Below are 15,239 nucleotides of genomic sequence, written 5' to 3' on the forward strand. Positions count from 1 at the left end.
CGCCGTGTGTCAAGACACGCACCGGGCGGCCCCCCCCCGCCATGCCGCCCCCGCCCAGCACGCAAGGAGCCCCCCGAAACAGCTCCTACACCCCCACCACTCGTGAGTACCCCACTTTTCCACAGCCGGGAATTGGAGAGAATTCTCTGCACAAAATGAGGTGCGGGATGTCTTTTTTTTTTCTTTTCCACTTGGGGTCGCCCTCCCTCTCTTCTCCACTTTTGTATCTTCTGTGACTATGAATGTGCGTGGCTTGAAAAGGCGCGACTTGGCTTGGTGAGTGACGTGGGTGTCACGAATGAGAGTGTAGTATCTGTTGGTTTTGGGGCTGCAGCGTCGGAAGTGGTCCCTAATGATCTGACTTTTTGGCCCCCTGCCCTTTGCGATCTTGACGAAGGCTGCCAAAATAACACCTCCAAGCCAAATACCCAAATAACATCAAACGCTGCGACATATTGGCACCCCAAAATGTGCGTGCAAACCACAGTGGTAGGGTATCAAAAGAGCAGAGTTGAGACAGCATTATTATTATTATTGTTATTATTATTATTTTTGTTCTGGTAGGGTATCAAAAGAGCAGAGTTGAGACAGCTTTATTATTATTATTATTATTATTTTTGTTCCAAGGCACCACCAAGGGTTCTTTCTCCAAACCATATGAGATTTTTTTGGGGCGGGGGGTCAGATACCAACCATTGTGGTATGATAGCACCTTAACAATTTGTTCCACGTTTGTCTGCTTCGCTTCTCAAAGGCCAGTATTGACACGTTCCTGGGAGCCAGTAAATCAAAGCTGTTGGATTCCTCCTTCCCAATGAAAACATGTCGCAATTAAACATGGCGGATGGGAAACTGTGTATGTGTGTGTGGGGGGGAGGGAGAGGGGGGCCTTTCTATCGGAACCTCTTTCTTTCTTTCTTTGATTTGCAGTGTGACTTCAATTTTTAGCAGATGTGACGCTGGAGCATCGCTTGTTCGGATGTCGGCCAGAGGAGGAGGGGCCTCTTCATCTAATTGAAAACACACACAATCCAGTCAGCCCCTGTATACACACACACACACACACACACACACACACACACACACACACACACACAGTTTTCATGCCAACAATTATTTCCCCTGAAAAATCCTCAGTGGTGTTTTAAAAGGGAATGAAGATGCAATTTTTTGATGCGAAAACGTGCATTCACAAACTACGGTAAATCCTCAGTGGTGTTTTAAAAGGGGATGAAGATGCAATTTTTGATGCGAAAACGTGCATTCACAAACTACGGTGGACGACTGGTTCGCACGTCCGCCTCACAGTGCAGTGGTACAGGGTTCGATCCCGGCCGGCTCCAGCCTTCCCGTGTGGAGTTTGCATGCTCTCCCCATGCATCCACCTCACACTGCAGTGCTGCAGGGTTCGAGCCCGGCTCCGGCCTTCCCGTGTGGAGTTTGCATGCTCTCCCCATGCCTGCGTGGGTTTTCTCCGGGTACTCCGGTTTCCTCCTACATTCCAAAAACATGTGGCAGGTTAATGGAATACTTTAAAACACAGGTGTCAAACCCAAGGCCCGGGGCCAGATCTGGCCCGCCATATCATTTTGTGTGGCCCGCAAAAGCAAATTAAACATGTCAACTTTTCCATGATGCTTGCTCAAGTCTGAACCAAAATTTCAAATTGTCATATGAAATCCATCATAACATCGAGATACTTTTAACGTACTTATTACATTAACGCCAGCAATGGCTGAACAAACCATCATTCTTGACTTCTGATTTCAAAACTAGTTATCCACCAATTTGTTGTGCGCTGAATATGTAATATGTGGAGGTGATTAAACATGTATACGGTTTTACAAAATTCACTGTCATCATGGCCCTCTCAGGGAAACTGGAACTACAATGTGGCCCGCGAGAAAAATGAGTTTGACACCCCTGCTTTAAATTGTCTCTCGGTGTGAGGCCCGCGACCCTCATGAGGAAAAGCATATCAGAAAATGGGTGGACATATCCATGTCACATTGCCGCCAAAGTTACCGTATTTTCCGCACTATAAGGCGCGTCGGAGTATAAGGCGCACCTTCAATAAAATTCAAAACTGTTTTCATATATCGGGCGTACCGCATTATAAGGCGCATGGAATAGAAGCTACAATAGTGGCTGCGGTTGCGCTATGCATCCACTAGATGGAGCTACCCTCAAAGAATACAATACAATACAAAACACAACCACTGCAGCTGCAACAAAGCGCTTGGCAGAACATTTAACTCATTTACTCCCGAAGACGTATTTAGATGTCTTTTCTGATGACAGTCTAACTCAGGGGTGTCAAACTCATTTTTTGTCGCGGGCCACTTCGAAGTTACGGCTTCCCTCGGAGGGCCGATGCAAAATCTCAACGTTATTTGTTACCCGTGACCATTTGACATTTGGGTCCAGATTCCAGCAAGGATCACAAAAGTTGTCACACATGATTTGCTCTCGCGGGCCACATAAAATGATCAGAAAAGTCTGTAAAGACATCTAAATACGTCTTTGGGAGTGAATGAGCTCAAATACTACGTCCAAGAAATCACAATATTGATTGCTATATAAGGCGCATTGGATGACGGTCCAGATTCCAGCAAGGATCATGAAAGTTGTCACACATGATTTGCTCCCCCGGGCCACATAAAATGACGTGGCGGGCCGGATCTGGCCCCCGGGCCTTGACTTTGATACCTGGTCCAACCCAACGTTAAAACCCCACTTGGGCCGGATCTGGCCCCCGTGCCTTGACTTTGACGCCTGTGGTCTAACCCAATGTTAAAACCCCACTTGAGTCCTGTGTCTTAAAAACTGAATTTGAAACCCAAACCCTGGTTTGAAATCCTAACTCTGGACTGAAATCCTATTTGAAATCATGGAAGCTGACATGAATCTCTAAACTTGGCTTGGAAGCGTATTTTAAACCCCAACCCTGCTTATAGTGCGGAGAAAACAGTACTTTGGTTCGGGCCGTCCATTGTGTCGATTCGTCCGCTCTATGAGAATATCAAATGAAAACAACATGGCGGAGCGGAAGCACTGAAGACAGCACTCTACTGAAAGTTTGTGAGCCCGAAATGTGAATGTGATGAGTTTATTGACCCGGCCTGCCCTGCGCTTTTGTTTCCCAGTGACGAATGGCAGCAGCAGCCACTCGCCCACGGCGCTGAACGGGGCGCCGTCGCCGCCCAACGGCTACGGCAACGGGCCAGGCTCGTCATCGTCGTCGTCGCTGGCCAATCAGCAACTGCCGCCGGCGTGCGGCGCCCGGCAGCTGAGCAAGCTCAAGCGCTTCCTCACCACGCTGCAGCAGTTTGGAAACGACATCTCGCCCGAGATCGGCGAACGCGTGCGCACGCTTGTCCTCGGCTTGGTGGTGAGTAACGCATGCGCGCTTCAAAGCATATTTTTGGACCCCGTCTCTACCCTGGCTTGAAACCCCAAACTGTATTTGAAACCCTGATCTTGAAACCTTCCTTGTAAAACCTAATCCGATGACAGTCTAACTCAGGGGTATCAAACTCATTTTTTGTCACGGGCCACTTCGAAGTTACGGCTTCCCTCGGAGGGCCGATGCAAAATCTCAACGTTATTTGTTACCCGTGACCATTTGACATTTCGGTCCAGATTCCAGCAAGGATCACAAAAGTTGTCACACATGATTTGCTCTCGCGGGCCACATAAAATGACGTGGCGGGCCGGATCTGGCCCCCGTGCCTTGACTTTGACGCCTGTGGTCTAACCCAATGTTAAAACCCCACTTGAGTCCTGTGTCTTAAAAACTGAATTTGAAACCCAAACCCTGGTTTGAAATCCTAACTCTGGACTGAAATCCTATTTGAAAAGCCCAACTCTTGTTTGAATCCCTAAACTTGGCTTGGAAGCGTATTTTAAACCCAACCCTGCCTTGAAACCCTACTTTGAAACACCAACTCTGTATTGGAATCCCAACCCTGGCTTGAAACCCGAACTGTTGGTGGAAACCCCATTTTAAACCCTGACTCAGAGCCTTGCTCTGAACACCTGACTCAAGCTTGTTGCAAGCCCTAACTCTTGCTTGAAACCCTGCCCGATGAGTTTTTGGCGTTTATTATGCGCGGAGTAGAAGACGGAAATGTAAATAAACGTCAAGGCGTTATCACGTTGGCAAGTGCGAGGTGGGAATCGAACGCCAGGTTGCTATTTTTGAGCCGTCCCGGTTTGGCGCTGGTGCGACGCGCCTCCGCCTCGCCATCCCCCGCTGCCGCCTCCAAGGTAGCGGCAATGTTAATGAGGCGGTTTGCCGGCTCCGGGGAGGCGAGGCGAGGCAAGCCATCCGCAATCTGGGCCGACAGATGCCACAAAATTCAGTCGTGGGAAATGAGGGCGCCAGAGGAGGAGCAGGCAACGCAGCTCCGTGTTTTGTTTCCCTTACCCCCCCCCCCCCCCCCCCCCCCATGCTGTTCAATTCTATAGTGCATGTTTCATGTACAAAAAAAAAAAGAGTGAAAAAAATGTGAAGTATAAAATGGAAAAAGAAAAGGATCAATCCAAATTAAATAAGAGGATTTCCACTTCTGCTGGGTGTCCAGATATGTCAACAAGAATGTTTTGTGTCTAACCCACAAACGGAACAGGCGTATGAAAGATGGAGGGGAAAAAAATCTGATTATTTTTTTGTTGATGGCTGTTTTTGATTTTGATTGTTTTTTAATTAACACATTACAACAGAGGTGTCAAACTCATTTTTGTCACGGGGCACATTTTAGTTACCGTTTCCCTTGGTGGGCCGTTATGAGCAAAACCATAACAAGAATTCAATAATACCGGTTTATTCAGCTATTGTTGCAGTTACTGTAATGAGGGTTTTGGTAACAAGACGTTGCTTTTTTTAATTAACACATCACAACAGAGGTGTCAAACTCATTTTTGTTACCGTTTCCCTTGGTGGGCCATTATGACCAAAGCCATATCAAGAAGTCAATAATACCGGTTTATTCAGCTATTGTTGCAGTTACTGTAATGAGGGTTTTGGTAACAAGACGTTGCTTACAATAGCTAGCTCTTATTTATTACATATGAGAATTTTTTTTTAAAAATTTGGTCGAGATTTAAGCAAGCATCATGGAAGCTGACATGTTTGATTTGCTTTCGCCGGCCACAGAAAATGATGTGGCGGGGCAAAACTGGCCGCTGGGCCCTGAGTTAAGACGTTGCTTACAATAGTTAGCTCTTATTAATTACATGTGAGAATTTTTTTTAAAAATTTGGTCGAGATTTAAGCAAGCATCATGGAAGCTGACATGTTGGATTTGCTTTCGCCGGCCACAGAAAATGATGTGGCGGGACAAATCTGGCCGCTGAGCCTTGAGTTTGACACCTGTGCATTACAACATGAGATATAATGACATTCAAGTATTGATCACCAAAATGTTGGTCGACCTATGTTTGACAATTTTTTTTTTTTTTTTGGTCCCACTCTGTTGTAAAGTGAAACACATTCGAAAAGACCAAGTCTGGCCTGTAACTCTTTGTTGTTGGAAGCCTAAAGGGGCCATAAAAGAAGCAGTTTTATTGATTATCGATTTTTTTTTTTAATTGGCAGATTAATCAGTTATCAGAACAACATGAGATATAATGACATTCAAGTATTGATCACCAAAATGTTGGTCGACCTATGTTTGACAATTTTTTTTTTTTTTTTGGTCCCACTCTGTTGTAAAGTGAAACACATTCGAAAAGACCAAGTCTGGCCTGTAACTCTTTGTTGTTGGAAGCCTAAAGGGGCCATAAAAGGAGCAGTTTTATTGATTATCGATTTTTTTTTTTAATTGGCAGATTAATCAGTTATCAGAATTTTGTTCTGCCAAATAATCGGAATCGGCCCCACAAAAAAAAAAAAAATCCGAAACAGGCTTCATTTTGGGGCCTGAGTCATGTTATCGTTTGAGCAAAGTGAACATCAAGTTGTGTTTTTTTTTTTGAAGAAAAAAAAACAAAAGAAGGCAACAACCTTGCCAACATCTCATTTTCTTGCGGCGTGACTCGACTCGCTTGATTTATTTGTTTTTGTCAAAGAAGATATTTGTTCCTCTCAACCCGTACATGTGCTTCCTGTTAGCGCGCGCGCACACGTACACACTCACTCTTGCAGAGAGGACTGTTCTCACTTAATGTCTTCCACATGGACTTCCGTGTGTGTGTTTGGGCGCAGAATTCCACACTAACCATCGAGGAGTTCCACTGCAAACTCCACGAAGCCACCAACTTCCCCCTGCGACCTTTCGTCATCCCCTTCCTCAAGGTAACGCCATCATCATCCTCTCCTTGACATCCAAAAAGTCCCGAGTAAGCAGCAGCATGTAAAACACCAAGTAACACGCGTTGATGACATTTTTTTTTTATTTCTTTTAAATCTGAGATACTGATAAACTTTTCTCGCCAAGTTTTGCATCACGGCTGTTTTTTTTTTTGTTTTTTTTTTGCTACAATTGGAATGGCGCAACCTGTTTGAGGTCACACTGCAGAACAAAACATGAAATTATCCACAAAAAAAAAAAATTGCTTGAAAATAAATCATCAAGACATTATTGAAATCAGCATCAAAAATTCATTTCGTAACATTTCAAACCATCTCCGATGTCGGGCGGCGTTTTCAAAACATAAAATGTAGTTTTGCTTTTTGTTTCATGAACGTCACAGAAATCTGTTTTGCAATTTGAACCCTTTCATGCATCAATAATGATCACATGGTAAGCTGTCCACTGTCGTGACCGCCGTCCCTGAAGGGGTCAATCACCTTGATGATGCGCAAAATTCGAGCAAAAGCCGGCCGCCATTCGCCGGCCGCTGATCTTTTGGGGGCGTCAGCGGCGCCCGATTGTCGTCTTGCGCTTCTTTCAGCAGATGGTTTGCGCATCAGCCCAGAAACCCTTTCCTCTTTTTTTTATTTCATTTTTTTTCTCCTTCGTCTCCTCCATCGCTACATTTGCTCCTCTCTCATCCCCCCGCACCCCCAAGTCTAAATTTAGTGGCTGCCCGCTGCGGGACCTTAAATGCCAGCGAGCATATGGTGGCGCAGTGTGTGTCTTGCATTTCGAGGCGCACGCAACAATGGCTGGATTTCCTGACGCTAATGTTAGCGCGGCGGGCTGAGCGTGCCCCCGCGTGGAACCCGATGCCGCAAGATTGCTCGAGACTCGGGCCAAACCAAAAACAATGCTTCCCGGGGGGGGGGGGGGGGGGGGGGTCTGCGGGGAAAGTGAAAGCAGATGATGGTGAAATTCCGTCAAGACACATTACTTAGTGTCCTGTATGAACTCCCTCTGTAGTTTGCTCTCGCAGGCGACCTCAGAAGACACTCTTAACGGAGGGTTCTATATTAAATGTCATTTTGCATGGGAACAGTGGCTCATGTCTGAACTCCCTTGGTGGTTTCCCCGCGTCGAGCAGAGACCTTCCGGCCGCGAGCAACCAGATCTCGAGTGTTTGAAAAGAAGTAAAAGCGGCGGCGTCGCGCACTAATGACCCCAATGACACCTAACCGGATTTCCCCCCCACCCCCCCAATGTATGAACTCATTTGGCATTTCTACCCCCCCCTGCAGGCCAACCTGCCGCTCCTGCAGCGGGAGCTCCTGCACTGCGCCCGCCTGGCCAAGCAGAACCCAGCGCAGTACCTGGCCCAGCACGAGCAGCTGCTGCTGGACACCAGCACCTCGTCGCCCGTCGACTCGTCCGAGCTGCTGCTCGACGTCAACGACAACGGAAAGCGGCGCACGCCCGACAGGTGAGCCCCTCCCGCCATCCCCCCCCAAATACTACCTGATTGGATTATCCTTCATACAAACGAGTACAATCTGTAATTTCCAAAAAATAAGCATGTCTGATTTCAAGACGCAATCAAATAAAGATACACCCCACATTTCGAATGAAACTCCAGATGTAAAATATAAACATCAAGCTGTCATTTCATTCAAAATTGACTCGTAAACAAAATCCCCTTCACGTTGCATGTGAGAAACAAAAAAAATGTCGTTTTCATATCACTCAAAACTTCTGCAAGCCTTTGGGGAAAAAAAAAAGTTTAACATTTATGAACACTGTGAACCGACATTTCTCGAAAAATAAAAACTTCATAGAACAAGTGTGCAGTGGGAGGGGCAAAAAAAATTAAACTTGCATCAATCATTTAACTTTTACTCCCAAAATAAGAGATATTTTGAAAACAAAATGCGGTGGGTGGGGAGGAAAGTGGTGCGGGTGGGAGTTATGGGGGGGCCGCGCTTCGGGTGGAGAGGAAGGAAAACGACAGAGGAGGCGACACAGCGGAGCGGCGACGAGGATGAAGACGCTCGGCGGCTACTGCGGATGGCGGTGATGGTTGTAGTAGTGGTTGATGTTGGCCAGCTAGCCTAGCAGCTAGTTATTAGCTTCTCCTAGCAGCAGCACAGTCTGTGTTGGCATTGCTTGCTCGCGCGCGTTACCTCGTTGACCTGAGTATTAGAAGCCCATAAAAACAGCTCATTAACAAGTTCAATCTGTTCATTGGGGGGGGCGGGGGGGTGATTGCACCATCAACACGCGCACAAACACACACACACACACACACACACCTGGCAACATTCATCTCTGCTGCAAAATCCACCTGATCTGATGAAAGGGACTTGTGGGAATATACCGTACAGTACGTGTGTGCGCTTGTACATTTGTGCGTGCGTTAAAAACAAAAAAAAAAAACCAAGTTTGCGCGTTAACGTGAACAGACGGCGTTTCGTCGTCAGCAGGCCAGCGTTGGCGTCATTAACACTATTCGCGTCTCCACTCGGAGCCGATTTTTGACGTCGCGTGAATAGCAGAAGGCAAAACGACCAGTGAAAATGTGGATGGAGTGACACAAAGCTCAAACGTCTAGATTGGCGAAGTCGCTGCATTTATGAAACTCCAAAGCAAGAACGTTGAGTCGTCTCATTTACGACATATAAGAAACTGCCGTGGCACAAAAATCATTATTTTACGACAAAAAAGTACTGCTAATCATGTCGCACAGTAACCCCGTGAATTCACATCCCCTTTGTTCAACTGTCATGTGACTCGCCGACTCAAAAACTGGCCACTCAAATGAACAAGCTTCATGAACACAGAGCATGAACTCAAATAGGATTCATGACGACAAAGTAACACTCGCGAACGCACCGGAGCGTGTTTTTACTCCCAAGAGCAGGAGTGCCCAAACTTTTGGGAGCGAAGATCAACTTTTCGATCAAGCAACCTCCCGCGATCGACCCATTACCGCGCACGCACATACACGCGCACGCCACGATGAGCAACAGCCTGACACGGAGGCATGCGACGCACTTTTGCAGCCTATTAACTCATTCACTCCCAAAGACGTATTTAGATGTCTGAAAATGGCCAGCCATTTTCAGACCCTTTTCAAGTACAGTCAATATAAAATGAGGAGCTGGGATGAAATGTGTGGCGTCTGAAAAGACATCGAAATACGTCTTTGGGAGTGAATGAGTTAAGATAAGATAAGATATCCTTTATTTGTCCCACACTGGGGAAATTTACAGTCTACAGCAGCAAGATTGTGGGTATGTTAACGATCGTAGCTCACACGTACCGTTTTAAAGTGCCTCCCTCGACCCTCCAGATTCCTATTCTTTGCCCGTGCCCTCGGTGAATTGTACACGAAACAAATGCTGAATGAGAATATTGATAACGATAAAAGATCGAGCGCAACAGCTCCGATCACAAGCTGCAATTGCAGACTGCTGAGCGCTAACAACTTCCGGTGACGTAGCTCACGCGCCACCGCAGGTTAAAGATTTACCTGCTTTATTGTATTTATTTATTATTTTTTTTATACTTTTTGTGAAAATGAGACGGATAGGATGATTAGGGTGCAGTGTACATGAACACACAAAAAAAATATTACTAACATGCACAAAGACACACAAATGGTTGTTTGTTTCTTTTCTCCTCGACACCCCTCGCGATCGACTTGGGACCAGTCCGCGATCTACCGGTCGATCGATCGCGATCGACGTAATGGGCGCTCCTGCCCAAAAGTAACACCATGAACAACAACTGACCATATTAGACCTTTCATAACTCGATAATATGATAAACTGACCGCTGCAGTTAAAACATATCACCACAAAATATTGTGAGATAATAACTTCAATTATTCCGACCAAGTCATGCTAGCAACACAATGCACTTCACTTCTGAAGACAAAAAAAAAAAAAAAAAAAGTGAGAGGTGTTTCTTAAAGTCACGGATGGCGGATATGTCCAGGACCAAAGAGAACGGCTTTGACCGCGACGGCGGCCCGTACGGGCCCGACGTCCATCCGAGCAAGCGGCCGTGCACCGTCAGCCCCGGCCAGCGCTTCAGCCCATCCAACGGCATCGCGTCCCCGCCCAACGGCCCGGGCCACTCGGCCGGCCCGCCGCCGCCACCGCTGCCGCACTACCGGCTGGATGACGTGGCCGCCATCGCCCACCACCACTACCGCGACGGCTACCGACACCCGCCCGCCAATCACAGGGAGATCCGCGACAGGGCCCGATCCATCGGTAAGTTGCCCAAATTCTAACCGCGTCGAAATAAAGGTCTTGATGACGCAATCCGAAATGACTTTTTGACTGGGCTGTGACCGCCGAGGCCGAGTCAACGGTTACCGCGGTTGCGCCACGCTTGCATCACTTCTTCTCCGAGCTCCCGTCTGAACGACCGGGAGTCAAGTTTTCAAAGAATCGTGCCTTGCCGCACGCTGCCGGAGCCCTCGGCGAGCTTGACGGTGCCTTTGTGGGCGTCTCGTCGCAGGCCTTCACGCGGGAGGGCGCCAGGAAGAAGTGATCGACCACCGGCTGACGGACAGGGAGTGGGCTGAGGAGTGGAAGCACCTTGACCATGTAAGAAAAGTAATAACCATTTTTTAAATATATTTCCTCCCCGCATTTGTCTTTGGCTCATCATTAACTGACTCACGCTCTACGAATCACTTTTACTCCATTTGTAAAGTCTCCTCGCTCTATCTTTTCTGTTCGGTTTGAATGATTTGATTCCTTTTCCACGTGTACATTTCATTTGCATCATGACATTTCTTGTATTGGTTTCATTCATATAACTGGTTGCATTACACAAAAAAAAAAAAAAAAAGCATATTTATTCTATTCGGGAGAAATGTATTTCATTGAAAATATCGTATGTGAGCAATGAAATGAAAAAAGTAATAACCATTTTTTAAATATATTTCCTCCCCGCATTTGTCTTTGGCTCATCATTAACTGACTCACGCTCTACGAATCACTTTTACTCCATTTGTAAAGTCTCCTCGCTCTATCTTTTCTGTTCGGTTTGAATGATTTGATTCCTTTTCCACGTGTACATTTCATTTGCATCATGACATTTCTTGTATTGGTTTCATTCATATAACTGGTTGCATTACACAAAAGAAATGTATTTCATTGAAAATATCGTATGTGAGCAATGAAATGAATCATTTTAGTTTGGTTTCATGATTTCAAAAAGATTTACTGTCAAGTATCTTTAACAGCTCACTTTTTTTGGGCGGGGGGGGTCACCTGTTTAAATGTCTTTTCACACTTCACACTTTAAACCCCAGATACTTATTTTTTGTAAATTTTTCCAAGCCTTAGGGTAAATCAAAAAGGGGGCGGGGTCTAGAATTGGCTGGTACTGAATGAGTTAATTTGATGGATTTATTTGATTGAAAAGAATATTTAAGTCAACATTCTCATTATATATAATTTTCAGAAGGAACAATACAATTTAAAAAAAAAATAATTTTAAGATTAATTATTGCATTTAAATCAAGACTCCATAGATTGAGAATAGGTGAAGGACTATGTTCATATTGCCCATAGTGGATGAAGGAAACTTGGCACCCTTGTCGTGTCCCACAGCTGCTGAACTGCATCATGGACATGGTGGAAAAGACGCGGCGCTCGCTCACGGTGCTGCGGCGCTGCCAGGAAGCCGACCGTGAGGAGCTCAACTACTGGATCCGACGCTACAGCGACGCCGAAGAGCTGAAGAAGAGCGCCGCCGCCGCCGCCGCCGCCTCGAGTGCTCAGTATCGGCAGCAGAGCCCGGCAGCGCAGGACAACACCGCAGCGGGTCGGTTTGCGATTCCTCCCGCCATTATTTGTCTTCAGGGGATAGATTTGCTCGTTCATAAGTAGAATACGTGATCTAATCAAGTGCTGAAAGTGGCATTCCACAAGTCTTACATCTTATCCCTTTGTCTTTTCATGTATTTGTACGCTACCTGTGCGGGTTTACTCAATGAAGTGTAAACTTTCAAACAAACGTTGAGGCCTCAAACAACAGTGGTGTCATTTTTGTACATGTATGGAAAAAAAAGTTTCGAAATTGATGTTCACGCAGCTTCCTCCTCAGCCTTTTTTTCTTCATTTGTTTTGATGCAACTTTCATACAATTTATTTATACAGCGCTTTCACAACAGCTCCAGCTGTAACAAAGCGCTTGACAAAAGGTGGAGGTGTTTTAATAATTGCACGTTTCCCAAAAATGTGTTGAAATGGGTGTTCCTCAAGGCTCACATCTTAGCCCCCTGACTTTGTTTTCGATACAACCTGCCTTGTCGGATGTGATGGCAAACCATTGATTGATGTATATTCCATTTCATTATGGGCAGTGGCTCATGATGTATTTGTATGTGTTTGTCTCCCCCCGCAACCTCCCCAGACATTCACAGGGAGCTTCTGCATCGGCCCGTTTCCGGCTATGTCCCTGAAGAAATCTGGAAGAAAGCCGGTGAGTTCTTGCACATTAGACACACATGGCATCGTAGAGCACACACAGACAAAACAGCCGCACTCACAATTACACCTCGGCACCATTTAGAGCACAGGTGTCAAGGCCAGATCTGGCCCGCCACATAATTTTCTGTGGCCCGAGAAAGCAAATCAAACATGTCAACTTTCCATGATGCTTGCTAAAATCTCGAACAAAATTTGAAATACTCTGTTTTCTTGTGACCAAACCCCTCATTACAGTAATAAACAATAGTTGAATAGATTATTTAGAAATTAATTGTTGATAAGTTATTTATTGACTTTTTTAATTTGGTTTCAGTCATAACGGCCCTCCAAGGGAAACGGTAACTAAAATGAGTTTGACACCCCTGCAATACATGGTCTTTTTTTTTTTTTTTTTTGCTGGTAAAAACACCTTACTATGCATGGTCATGAGTTTTCTTTTGTTGTTTTTTTTTTAAATTAAAAAAAACACTACTATACATGGTAGTTTTTTTTTTTTTATGTAAAATACGCCTTACTATACGTCACAGGTATCAAACTCAAGGCCTGGGGGCCAGATCTGGCCCGCCATGTCATTTTATGTGGCCCGCGGAAGCAAATCAACCATGTCAACTTGCATGAACCTTGCTAAAATCTGTACCTAAATGTCAAATTTTATGTGTAATAAATCATGTCGATATTTTGCAATAATTCTGTTTCCCTGTTTACACTGGAACAAATTATTGTCATTGACTGATTTTGAAACTAGAAATCGATCAATTTGTTCTGTACAAGAAATCATACGATGAGACGATGAATCATTTATTTGGTTTCACTGTCATAACGGCCCTCCGATGGAAGACGTCACGCCAAAGTGACCCGCAACAAAAGGGACTTTGACACCCCTGATTTAGAGTGTTCCATTAGCCTGCCATGACTTTTTTCTTTAACTTGTAACGTTGACTTTTTTTCCTCCTAAAAATACTAATTCACCTTTTTTTTTTCCTTCCAAAATACCCGTATTTTCCACACTATAAGGCGCTTTGGAGTAGAAGGCGCACCTTCAATGAATGGTTGATTTTAAAACAGTTTTCATATATAAGGCGCACCGCATTATAAGGCGCATAGAATTGAAGCTACTGTAGTGGCTGCGGTTGCGCTATGCATCCACTAGATGGAGCTACGCTCAAAGGAATACAATCCAGCTTTATTATTTATATCGAGCTTTCACAACCGCTGGAGCTGTAACAAAGCGCTTGGCAGAACATTGAAAATACCACGTCCAAGAAATCAGAATATGGATCATAGATGAGGCGCATCGGATGATAAGGCGCACCGTCGGCTTTTGAGAAAATTGAATGCTTTTAGGTGCGCCTTATAGTGCGGAAAATACGGCACTCCTTTTCCTCTCAATAGTTTATTGAAACTTTTTTTGACATGGCCGTCACCTCCAAGCATGCATTTTCTTTTTTTTTTCTTTTTTTTTTCCATTCTGTTCTTTTTTTATTCAATTACATGAGCGCATTTGTGGGAATCGCCAAGATGGAGCTGACTCATTACTTGATTTCCTTAGCGCGCCGGCTGCGGACGAGCGCGATTCCGTTGGCTGAAAAGATGAAAGAAAACGCTGCGCCCGAGTCATATGCATTTAAATTGAATCCAGTGTCACTTCCGTCGGCAGCCTTTCGGCTCGTAATCACAATTCCGCGCATGACACACTTCAGGCGGTTGGGTGAGTGCGGGGGGGCGATCCTCCATTTTGACGAGCACTCATTTGACACGGAAAACAAACACACAATTGGAAAAACAAGTGTAAGGCCATTAAGTTAAGCGACAGGCGCATTTATGCCAAAAAACAGTGTCGGCATCCTTTTTTTTTTTTAACGCAGGGATAATCGCCGCCGTTTCCTGCTTTGAGTTTTGCCCTGCGGGGGAAGATTGCAAAATAGTTTTTGTTAGGTTTTTTTTTTGTTTGTTATGTTTTAACACAATGGCTAGCGAGGAGACAATGCATCTGCTGGGAAAATGTTTACAGTTGGTGATAAATATTCAAGCGCATTCCCCTGCTCGTCGGCCGGGCCTCGGGGACGGCACGATGGAAATGCATCATTTAAATAGAAATTGCCTGATTTGCATACGCAATTAGTCCAGTTACAGGCTTGGTGGGAGCGAGCGGGGAAAGGCAACATCACAATTAGGACAAAACCTCATCTGGTTTTAGCAAACGGAAATATTTTTGCCCCCCCACCAAAAAAAAACAAAAAATTATGAACGTGAAGATAAAATAACAGCAACATGAAAATAAATTGCCTGTGCATTCTTCATTCCCATTTGACAATTTTTTTTTTCTCACGAGAACAACTAAACACTACAATGGAATGTTTACATTGAGGACTCCACTTTTTTTTTTTTTTTTTTTTAAACACTAAAACAACAAAATAAAAGAAAGGGC

The 15,239-nt window shown here is 45.1% G+C and overlaps 1 protein-coding gene across 1 annotated transcript in view; it reads left to right on the forward strand.

The window, feature by feature from the left end:
• Positions 1-8: 8 nt before the first annotated feature.
• The window catches only part of runx1t1 (RUNX1 partner transcriptional co-repressor 1), a gene marked incomplete at its 5' end in the record, with an annotated part of 17,058 nt that continues 1,827 nt past the window's right edge, over positions 9-15,239 (forward strand). The window contains 8 exons of the mRNA XM_019895954.1: positions 9-102; positions 3,147-3,391; positions 6,209-6,298; positions 7,601-7,782; positions 10,296-10,576; positions 10,827-10,915; positions 11,930-12,143; positions 12,735-12,900. Of these exons, the coding sequence (XP_019751513.1) occupies positions 9-102; positions 3,147-3,391; positions 6,209-6,298; positions 7,601-7,782; positions 10,296-10,576; positions 10,827-10,915; positions 11,930-12,143; positions 12,735-12,900 (1,361 nt within the window). The remainder of the gene's footprint in view (positions 103-3,146; positions 3,392-6,208; positions 6,299-7,600; positions 7,783-10,295; positions 10,577-10,826; positions 10,916-11,929; positions 12,144-12,734; positions 12,901-15,239) is intronic.

Source organism: Hippocampus comes, unplaced genomic scaffold (genome assembly GCF_001891065.2).
Source record: "Hippocampus comes isolate QL1 unplaced genomic scaffold, H_comes_QL1_v1.1 scaffold16, whole genome shotgun sequence".
Classification (NCBI taxonomy): domain Eukaryota; kingdom Metazoa; phylum Chordata; class Actinopteri; order Syngnathiformes; family Syngnathidae; genus Hippocampus; species Hippocampus comes.